The following is a 10,772-nucleotide window of genomic DNA, read 5'->3' as shown; positions in this document are numbered from 1 at the left end:
GTTATGAGGGCCTTATGCAGAAGCCCCTTTGGTATCAGCTGCAGGTTTTTATATTAGACAGCAATTGAACAGTTAGCGCACCTATCTGTTTTTGATTTCTACAACAATGGTAGGACCTATTGCCCTTACCATCAACAAAACACGTGCACAGTACTTACAGGGTTTCAACCAAGTGTCTCTGAACAGGCTAGACTGCCAACTCCCCCAGATATGAGACACTCAGCCACAAACAAACCCAGCTTAAATCAGCCAGTTCCAGATGGATGCCCTAATGTGCCTGCTACCAGGTTGAAAGGCCCAAAACCTGGAGTGGCCTGTGGATGGAGCCCTCCCTCTCCTCACATCCACTCCCCCAGGACCCATTCCGGCTTTTCACAGAAGCCAACACTACTAGTCTGCTTTTCTAACAGACTTCTCCTGGGGGTTTTAAAAGACATAAGACAGGAATCTTGGACAAGTTTAGAATTCATTTCACACTTCTCCAGTGCTTCTATCACAATATATATATATATATATATATATATATATATATATATATATATATATATATATATATATATTATATTTCAGCCTATCCCTTCCTGATATTGGGCCTGATACAGAGTTGTATTCTTTTCCGATTTTTTTGCAGTTGAGCTATTATCGATGAACTACGCATGTACCCAGCCCCCATTGCAATCCTGCATGCATTGCATACCTTAAGGGATCACACAGTGATTGACAGGATGGCACCATTTGGAGCAGGAAACAGGGGAGTGGTCGGCAAATTGCAGGCGGGACGGTGCCATTTTGGGGGTGGGGCACAGCAGACGTCTGTGATCCCTTACGAACATAAGATGCCTCCAGCATCTCAGTCCAGAATCTGCTTGACCATAGGGTTGCTCACATTATCGATTAATCTGAGAACCTGCGTGTGAGCAGCAAATGTGTATTTAGTTGTGGTGCTGTTAGCGATGGCTACAGTGGGTATCTCAGTACTGTTAGGGGATGGTGCTAATTACAAACAATCGCACCTCTGCAGCTTAAGAAATTGCAGCTGCGATTGCAACACCATATAGATGCACCCAGGTTCATTGTGGCTGATCACGCCACAAACGTGCGCGCGCATCGCACTATGCACCACGATACCCTATGGTGCATCCCCGATCGCAGGAGTGCATCTCCATTCAATCCTATGGAAACGCGAATGCGCATCTCTGGTCGCGGGAGTGCGTCTTCCATTCAATCCTAAGGAGACACAAATGCGCATCTCCAATCGCGGGAGTCCATGGCTCTACAGGGCAACTATGTTGGGAATATCTGTACATCTCTGAATAAGGCCATTGTCTCTCTCCACCCAGGACATCTGTTGGGATTGCCCAGTTGTTGTGGTATTTCAGTGAGCTTTCTTAGGAGATTAATATTTCTATTTCTCTCACACTACTAGCAACATAATACCCCAATTCCCTGTGTCCTATTACATGCATGTGTGTCATATACACATCTTATCAGCACAGAGTAGCCCACTAATTGGCTTAAACTTACCTTGCCAGGATGCAGGACCGGACTGGACATCTGGCAGTTCTGACTTATGCCAGAAGGGCCGATGCCAAGATGGGCCGGTCCGCCTGCTGAGATGCCTGTCCGTCAGCCGAGCATATCTTCCTGAACCACTTGTGATAGAATCGCATAAAAAAATCCCTTCCAAAATGGCCACCAGAGGGAGAGGTGGGCTCTAGTGTCTGCAAAGCAGCATATGCCCGGCTGGAGGTGGAGCTATTGCTGGCCATCACAGGTGCATCCACCCCCGGGGGTCACAAGAGGTCCAATACCCCCCCTCCAGCTATCTCAGCAGCCCCTCCCCCCACGGGTGCCCCCCCTCACGATCACAGGAGCGCCTGCCTGCCTGATGATCATCACAGCAGCACTAACCTGCAGGTATGTGCTGACGCTGGAACCCCCTTGCTGTGCTTAATTTTGTATATGTGTGTGTATATATATATATATATATATGTATATATATATATATATTATTTTTTTATTCTTTTTTTACAGTCTTCAAGTTTTAAATTATATTTTTTTGTGTGTGTGGTTCTTTATCTTCTACACAGTTTTTTGTGTGATTGTATATTTGTTTTGTTTTGTTGTTTATATATTTGATTTTTGTGTTGGTGGTAATATAGTTAGTCCCCCCTGTTGCTATATATACCAGGTGTATGGTATATCTTTGGATCCCTGTAATATAACTCTGGAGTTCTTTAGGTCTGTTATTGATAAGTGGCAGCGTTCACCATTGTAGTGAGATTAATACGCAGCATTTGTGTTTTCCTAGATGTTGTTGCTTCTATGATGGTTGCAGGGTATCTGTATCCGTGTGCTTTCATATATAGGATGAGTTATTTTTACAATATGTCTGTATCTCATTGTGATTGGAATATCTGCTGTATTCTATGGGTTTGCTATTATTACTTTGTTGGGATCTCATTATTGCTTGTTCTATCTTGGGTCCTAGTATATGTAGAAATCCCCCTCCCCCTCTTTTTTTACAATGGATGTCTCGAACATTTTGGTATTGGTGAATATATGCTGGTTAGCATCTGCCTCTCGTCTGTTACAGAGCTGTCAGATGCTGCCCAGCAAGGTATGAGTGCTATGCCCTTCTGAGCCTGTTGTTTTTTTTTTCCCCAAAAAATAATGTTGACTCCTGCCTGACATCAGCCTATAGGCTGATACCAGTGACACTGCCATGGCTGATCTAATAACTGTTAGCCTCTGTCCCTGTAGCTCTAAAGCTTGCGTTCCACAGGTGGAACGCAAAGCTAAAACGTTTGAGTTACAAGTGATTAGAATAGTGACGTCATCAGCGGGCACAGCTGGTGCCACGATGGTGTGAGACACAGCGGTAAGCGCTGTGTGAAAGCTTGGTAAGTGAGGTGGATTTTGGCTAATAGGTGGTGTGTTGCACTCCACTGTCATTATAGTATTACTCCAGGTTTTGGGGTTTGATGTGCAGAGGTGAGAGTTTACAGGTTGTGGGTGGGTATATATACTGGGGCCTGGTGGGGTGTGCAATGCTGTTGCTGTTACTATACAACTATTGCTGTTTTAAATATATGCATGTTTATGGATCACATTTCTTGATAAAGGACCTAGTGGGGATCCGAAACGTCGACTTATTGGACACATGATGTCTGCGACCACCCTTTTCACTGATTAAAGATTTTTTGAAGCTAAAGTCTGGTGAGTGCCCGTCTATGATATCATCATTGATGTGTTCATGAGATCTTTATACATATATGTATGTATGTGTGTGTCTATATATATATATATATATATATGTGTTTTTCTGTATATATGTATATATATATATATATGTATGTAGTGTTCACTCTAGGTCTGGCACCTAGGGAAAAGACACTTGTGCGCGTGCACCCGAAAAGGTGGCGTAGCTAAGAAACAAGGGGGGTGTATTTATGAGGCGTCCCCGTTTCGTCACTCTTGGGGGTGTACCTGGGCGCTTGCGGACATGCCGGGCAGCCCCCAAGCGCTGCTGACAGGTAGAATATTCACCGGCACTGCGACTCACAGTTGAAGACTGCACCTGCAGGCTGTCTTAGCGGGGCGCTGCACGGTGAGGGCAGGGCGCTTTTTGCCCTCCAGAAGGAGGGAGGGGTGCTCCAGAAGGAGGGCAGGGCGCAGCGCCCCGCTAAAACAGCCTACCGTCAGAAGCCGACCCCACTGACATCACTAGTGATGTCAGTGGGAGTGATTTTGGCTCTGATAGAGCCAAAATCACTCCGGGCCTTGCGGTTGAGAAACTCAACCGCAGGCTTCAGCTCGCAGTGGCGATGGTCGCGATGGTCAAGACCATCGCGACCATCAACCTGCACGCTCGTATATGCTGTGGGTGGTGACCCACAGCTATACGAGCGTCCAGGAGGACGCTCCATAATTATGGAGGTGGGCCCTGATTCAGAGCGAGCGCTCTGGTCAGAGCGTCCGGCTCTGAATCAGGGCCTAATTCTGCTCTCTTCATTGACAGGCCACACTCATTCTAAAATTAAGCATTTGGAAACCCCCCCTCTGGAAATCCTGCGTTTGCCACTGACCACTAGTCTGAATCAGGTCCAGTGTCCTCTGTGTGCAGGTTCCCAGCACAGCATATGCAGCCATGCAGTGTTCTATTCCGTCTGAAACTGTGCTGCAGAGGGTGACCTACCTGATATGTATGCCCTGCAGGTCGGGTAAAGGCCATGCAATTCATTTAATCTTTTAATTTCCTTCATAATGTTTTTTTTTGGTAACGGTTTGTTTTTCCTTTTGTTTATGTAAATAAATATTATTAAATATTACAGGACTGTTAAATCTTGTCTACTTTATAGTATAATTGGTTGGTCTATGTAACATATGGAGTGTGTCTCTGGTATGGAACAATGGGAGAGATGTATTATAGCAGCACTTATCGTGCCACTATAACGCTTCCTGCTTTGCCTCTTTACCAAGGCGAAACAGGAAGCCCTAACGATGAGATCTATTACCATCTCATCAGCCGGAGCGGGGGATTTATAACTGCCCTCTCTGGCGCTCCCCGCTAGAGACCACAGCGCATCAGTCTAGCACTGATGTGTTGTATCTCAGTCCCGGCCGGCTCCACTGAGCATGCACGGGATCCCGCAAACGAGAGATCCCGCGTGCAGCCCTGGAGCCGGCAGCCCCCGCAGCAAGAACAGTGCTGTCCCTGCTGTGGGGATAGGGCATCACTAGGCAGAAGCTGTCGATAGCGATAGCTGCAGCGGACAGAACAGTCAGGCAAACTCACCGTTCATACATAGGCCTACCTATCAGTGCTGCTTGTAGATAGCAGCGCTGATAATGACAGGGGCGCATGCCCGACCAATCGATATTTTACCATTGGTCGTCCGCACACACAGTGCAATTATCAGGGCGATATGCTGATATCGGGCGTATCGTCCCGATAATTGTATAGTGTATGGCTAGCATAACACATCGCAGGGACTAGAGTTGAAGCTAGAAAGCTTTGCCTATGTAATGGTCATGAGACAGGGTGGAAAACTATCAAGGTAATAAAAGTTGTGATGGGTTGGAACTGGGGGCCTGATTCAGACCCGCTTGCTAGGCTGCATTCGCACACAGTGTGCACATGCGTATTACGAAGCAATCGCCCCTTGTGCATAGAAGCCTCGCTAGCTTGAGTTACAGGACGAGACATTTGTGGGTGCTGACAGGTGTTGGTCGATGGAATCGGGGGAGTGGTGGTGCGAATGCAGGTGTGCCTGAGCGTCTTAACGCCGTTTCATAGGCGTGCATAATTAAGATGCAGCATCATAGTACACGCCACTTGGCTGATGTTTACACAGAAGCATTTGCAGTGCTTGCGGTAGGGTATGGTCTGCCACAAGTGCTGCGTAAGCATCCGATGGTTTTCGATGTTACCAATTGTTGCATGCACTTCCTGGAGATGACATGTATTGTGAAGGGAAAGTGGACGTCTTAAGACAGGCTGGTGGGCGTCTACATACACACCGCGAATGCACGCCAAGACATAGTGGGCGTGCTAATGCCTTGCTGTGCAATTGCAGGATTTGCATACTTTGGCAGCGTGTGAACGCATCTAGCGAGCAGGTCTGAATCGGGCCCTGGGACTCAGGAGTATGGGTACAAAGTACCTAAGTCTCTTTAGGGTCATGGGAGTACAGGAGAGGTGTAACCAACTTCTCCAATATGCAGCAACCACGCACAACTCAACTCACACCTCTGCTTCACAGCAGCTCACACTATAATCATGCTGTAAATGAGAGGGAGTTGCCATGCCCTACCATGTAGTCATGCACTCCCACCATACCTGGGCCTGTCCAGTGACTTGGCAGCCCTGCTGGGCCCACCTTACCAAATATCTACTTTCGCCTGTGTGTAATGGCCATTACGGTGTATGGCATAATGTGTAAAGGCCATTATGGTGTGTGGCATAATGTGTAAGGGACACTACTGTGTGGTTTAATGTGACTAAGGGGCAATACTGTGTGGCATAATTTGAATTAAGGGTACTATTGTGTGGGCACGCCCTTTACCAGCGAGACTACACTCTGTTTTTTTCAAAGCGTGCCTACGGCGCGCTCTTCACCTCTTAAGGTGTGGAAGGGGGCACCAATGCTCCTTATGTACACAGGGCACCAAAATGTGTAGTTATGGCTCTGCTTTGGTGTGCACAGGTGTGACCTCCTCTGTGTTCAACACCCCTACCCTAAAAATTCCTACAGTGATCACTATCTAATCCTCTACAACTGCTAAACCAGGGCTAGGTCCATTGGGAAAATGCCTTTCCTTTTCTTTGAGTGTGACCTACACCAATGTAGCGTCAGCTTTACCTAACAAAATCAAATACTAAATATCTGACTATGGCACATGTTTCAATCCCCTGCAGTATGAGCTGTGATGTGTGTATATTTAATACAGAGAATAATGTACACTTGTATGTTGCTCTAATATTAATTATATTTGTAAGACAAGTGGGAGGAGTCAGGAATAGTAAGGGGAGGAGTCTATGCCAGGAGCCAGATGCGGATGCCAAGGTGGGCCTGTGTGTTCTTGAAATGCCAGGGCCTATTTTTAGTCCCAGTCCGGCCCTGCCAGGATGCATGGTTCATAGCAGGTTAATAATGGTTTACTTAGTGAGAAACTTATGTTGTTCTTTGCATATGCCCTGGTTTGATTCAATTTGTTATAGATGTTTCAGTATATAATATAAACATTCAAAGCAGCAAAATTGTGTTTGTTATTTAAGAACACAAACAGAAACCGGCAAAGAATATTGTCATTATGTTTATTGTGAATTTATGAAGACCTATTTTAACAGTACATCTCTTTTTATATTGTTCTTTTGATAGTCCAACAACATAACAAAATAAGTAGACATACAGAACATATTGCAGGATTAGGGGAAATTATCTTCTCTACCATTGAAGACCGGAAAGGGGTTTTCATCAGCTATATAACCTGAAGGATCGAAAGGATCCAAGACTATTGGCGGTAAATCAGGTTGAGGAGGGTAAGATGGAGGAGGCCTATTGTAAGGATAATCTGGGAAAGGAAACTTCGGTTTAACCGGTGGATGAAATGGTTCAATGTACGGAGGCTTTGTAACAATAGGAAGATCTGAAAAGGAAAAAAGCAGAAAGAATGATGTCAGTATTATTGTATATCTTATGGAATACAGCTGCAGTCATTATTATTGTATATCTTATGGCATACAGCTGTAGTCAGTATTATATATTATTGTATATCTTATGGCATACAGCTGTAGTCAGTATTATTGTATATCTTATGGCATACAGCAGTAGTCAGTATTATATATTATTGCATATCTTATGGCATACAGCTGTAGTCAGTATTATTGTATATCTTATGGCATACAGCAGTAGTCAGTATTATTGTATATCTTATGGCATACAGCTGTAGTCAGTATTATATATTATTGTATATCTTATGGCATACAGCTGTAGTCAGTATTATTGTATATCTTATGGCATACAGCAGTAGTCAGTATTATATATTATTGTATATCTTATGGCATACAGCTGTAGTCAGTATTATTGTACAGTACATCTTATGGCTTACAGCAGTAGTCAGTATTATTGTATATCATGGCTTACAGCTGTAGTCAGTATTATTGTATATCTAATGATATACAGCTGCAGTCAGTATTATATATTTTATGATATACAGCTGCAGTCAGTATTATTTTATATCTTATGGCATACAGCTGCACTCAGTAGTATTTTATATCTTATGGCATACAGCTGTAGTTAGTATTATTATATATTTTATGGCATACAGCTGCAGTCATTAGTATTATATATTTTATGGCATACAACTGCAGTCAGTATTTTATCTTATGGCATACAGCTGCAGTCAGTATTATAGTATATCTTATGGCATACAGCTGTAGTCAGTCTTTTATATCTTATGGCATACAGCTGCAGCGGAGGCTGAGAGAGACAGAAGGGGGGGCTGAGAGAGACAGAATGGGGGCTGAGAGACATAGGGTCTCATTCAGATCCGGTCGCAACCGGGTCGATGGTCCCCACAGAGCATGTTGGAGTTCTCTTGTAGGATCAAGATTTGGATGTTGGTCACCATCCACAATGGTCTCAGCAAAGGGTCTGGTTTTGTCTCCCTTCAGGATCACTAGTTTGCTACCTCTACTCATTAATTTGTGTATTAATTGCAGAACTTTTTGCTGTGGGAATACAAGCTAATCGAAGACTTCTCTATTTGATGTTTTTGCACACAATAGCAGACGCTTCTCATTCCCTTTTTTGAAGAACTTGATCTGTATGGACAATTTTCAGGATACAAAATCAATCCTCAAAAGACAGTAAATTTAGACTTCTCCATACCATGGGCAGTGAAGATCTCGTTGGAACAGACATTACCATTCAATATGCATAAGATTAAGTATATTGGTATTTTTATCACCAGATGTTGTAATTAACTTTTCCACAATATCTATTCTTGACTTCTCATCCAGGTCAAATCAGACCTCGAGACTCAGGAGCTCATTCAGAGTCGGTCGTGAGCGCTGAGCGCTCACGACCGACTCAAAGTTGCCCCACAGCGCATGCGCACGACGGAGCCGGCTCTATCGTGCGCATGCGCGAGACCCGGCTAGCGACGTGCGCTCCGTTGCTAGGGGTCTCTTAGCAGATGGGGCGAGCTGTCAATGTTGAGTGACAGCTCGCCCCATTTGCTGGGCGGGCCGGGGGCGTGCTCAGCCAAACGGAGGCGTTCCAGTTGGAACGCTTGCCGTTTGGGGGCGGCCCCACTGACATAATTGATGATGTCAGTGGGGAACTTCCTGCTCAAACAGAGCAGGAAGTTCCCTGGGGCTTACGAGTGCCCAGACCCAACCTTAGGGTCTGGTCGTAAGCCCCGATGGTCGCGATGGTGATGACCATCGCGACCATCACCCTGTTCGCAAGCTAAGCTGTGGGTGGTAACCCACAGCTTAGCTTGCGACCTGGAGGCAGCACTTCAAAACAAGAAGTGCCCGCCCTCATTCAGAGTGAGCGATCGCTTCTTGCGATCGACTCTGAATGAGGGCCATAGTGAGGGTGAGGCTGAGAGACACAGTGAGGTTGAGGCTGATAGACACAGAATGAGGGGGAGGCTGAGAGACACAGAGTGAGGATTAGGCTGTGAGTCACAGGGTGAGGCTGATAGACACATAGTGAGGGTGAGGCTAAGGGGTTCAAAGTGAGTGTAAGGCTGAGAGACAGGGTGAAGTTGAGGGCTGAGAGACACAGGTTGAGGCTGAGAGACAGAATGAGGGTGATGCTGAGGGATGCAGGGTGAGGCTAATGGACACAGAGGGGAAGGAAGAGAGACACAGACGGTGAAGCTGTTAGACACAGTAGGGGAGGCAGAGCGACACGGAAGGGAAGAGTGAGAGTTACAGTGAGGGTGCGGTTGAGAGACACAGGGCGAGACTGAGAGAAACTGTGACTGAGATACACAGAGTGAGGATAACACTGAGAGACACGGAGTGAGGGTGACGCTGAGAGACACAGAGTGAGGGTGAGGCTTGGAGACACAGGAATAGGCTTAGGGACACATAGCAAATTGAAGGGTGAGGGACACATAGCGAGTACGAGACTGAAGGACACAGAGTAAGTGTGAGGCTCAGGTGGCAAATAGCGAGTGTGAGGCTGAGGGACACCTAGCAAGTAAGGGTGAGGCTGAGGGACACATAGCGAGTGTGAGGGACACAGTGGGGGTTAGGAACACAGGCTGATGGACACATAGTGATGGTGAGGCTGAGAGACAGGGTGAGGCTGAGGGACACAGAAGGGAAGGCTGAGAGACACGGGAGGGGGTTGAAGCTGAGAGACATGGGACAAGAGACTGGAGTTTCAGTAGGCTTGAGCCACGTGGCAGGAGGCTGGAAAGACAGGAGTCTGAAAGACACAGGGGGCAGGAGGCTGGAGACACAAAGGGCAGGAGGATGGAAAGACAGGACAAGAGGCTGGAGTGATGGGCCAGGAGGCTGGAGAGACATTAGGGGCAGTAAACTGGAAAGACAAAGGGCAGGAGGCTGTAAAGACAGGAGGTTGGAGAGACACAAGGGGCAGGAGACTGGAGTGGATACAGGGGGCAGGAGGTGGCACAAGTCTGGATGAACTTCTGTGTAGGAACTGTCAAAACTGGATTATTGGCTGAGACAAGATCAGTTTAAAATTGAATCGCAGCGACACCATCTTGCGACTGGCCGCAAGACGCCGTTTTGCGAAATGGCCGCCTAAGCGCCATTTTAGATAAACTCACATTTTAGTACATGTGGCGATAATACTATTAGCATCATGCGGATGCATCTGTGACCATCGCCATAGGTTACGGCGATTCACCAAAAGCCCATTTCATTACTTTACGTATTATAAAGGATATATATTTCAGAAATGGCTTTACAGTATGCCAAAATTGATTGCATTAGATGAATAGAGCAAATGGCCACGTCACAACTAGCTTGTGTAGATAAGCTTCCTGGATAGTGTTTGCCCTTACTACAGGTTGTCTGGCTCGAATACACACCTTACATTAGCAAGCTTCCTGCAATGACATGATTTCAAAGACTAGAGTGTCATCTTAGGTCTGTCTCTTGTAGCTGGGCTATTTGCATTTCACACAAGAGACTGGGAGAATAAAGAGTTTTTCTTTTGAAGCCTGGGACAGGTGGGGGGGACTGCTGACAGGGTGGACATGTGGAACTATCTGGCTCA

At 46.0% G+C, this 10,772-nt stretch overlaps 1 protein-coding gene and 1 long non-coding RNA gene across 2 annotated transcripts in view; one reads left to right on the top strand and one right to left on the bottom strand.

The window, feature by feature from the left end:
* The first annotated feature begins 1,837 nt into the window (after positions 1-1,837).
* The window catches only part of LOC148453734 (uncharacterized), a 60,497-nt gene continuing 51,562 nt past the window's right edge, over positions 1,838-10,772 (top strand). The window contains exons 1-2 of the long non-coding RNA XR_015874873.1: positions 1,838-1,917; positions 3,126-3,219. This is a non-coding gene — a long non-coding RNA (uncharacterized LOC148453734). The remainder of the gene's footprint in view (positions 1,918-3,125; positions 3,220-10,772) is intronic.
* The window catches only part of LOC148453735 (uncharacterized), a 45,062-nt gene continuing 41,154 nt past the window's right edge, over positions 6,865-10,772 (bottom strand). The window contains exon 4 of the mRNA XM_088461793.1: positions 6,865-7,152. Within this exon, the coding sequence (XP_088317919.1) occupies positions 6,932-7,152 (221 nt within the window). The 3' untranslated portion in view covers positions 6,865-6,931. The remainder of the gene's footprint in view (positions 7,153-10,772) is intronic.

The sequence above is a fragment of the Taudactylus pleione genome, unplaced genomic scaffold (genome assembly GCF_031769625.1).
Source record: "Taudactylus pleione unplaced genomic scaffold, aTauple2 ptg001103l, whole genome shotgun sequence".
Lineage (NCBI taxonomy): Eukaryota > Metazoa > Chordata > Amphibia > Anura > Myobatrachidae > Taudactylus > Taudactylus pleione.
The sequence above is the reverse complement of the archived record's forward strand: the minus strand, read 5'-3'. Positions and strand labels throughout refer to the sequence as shown.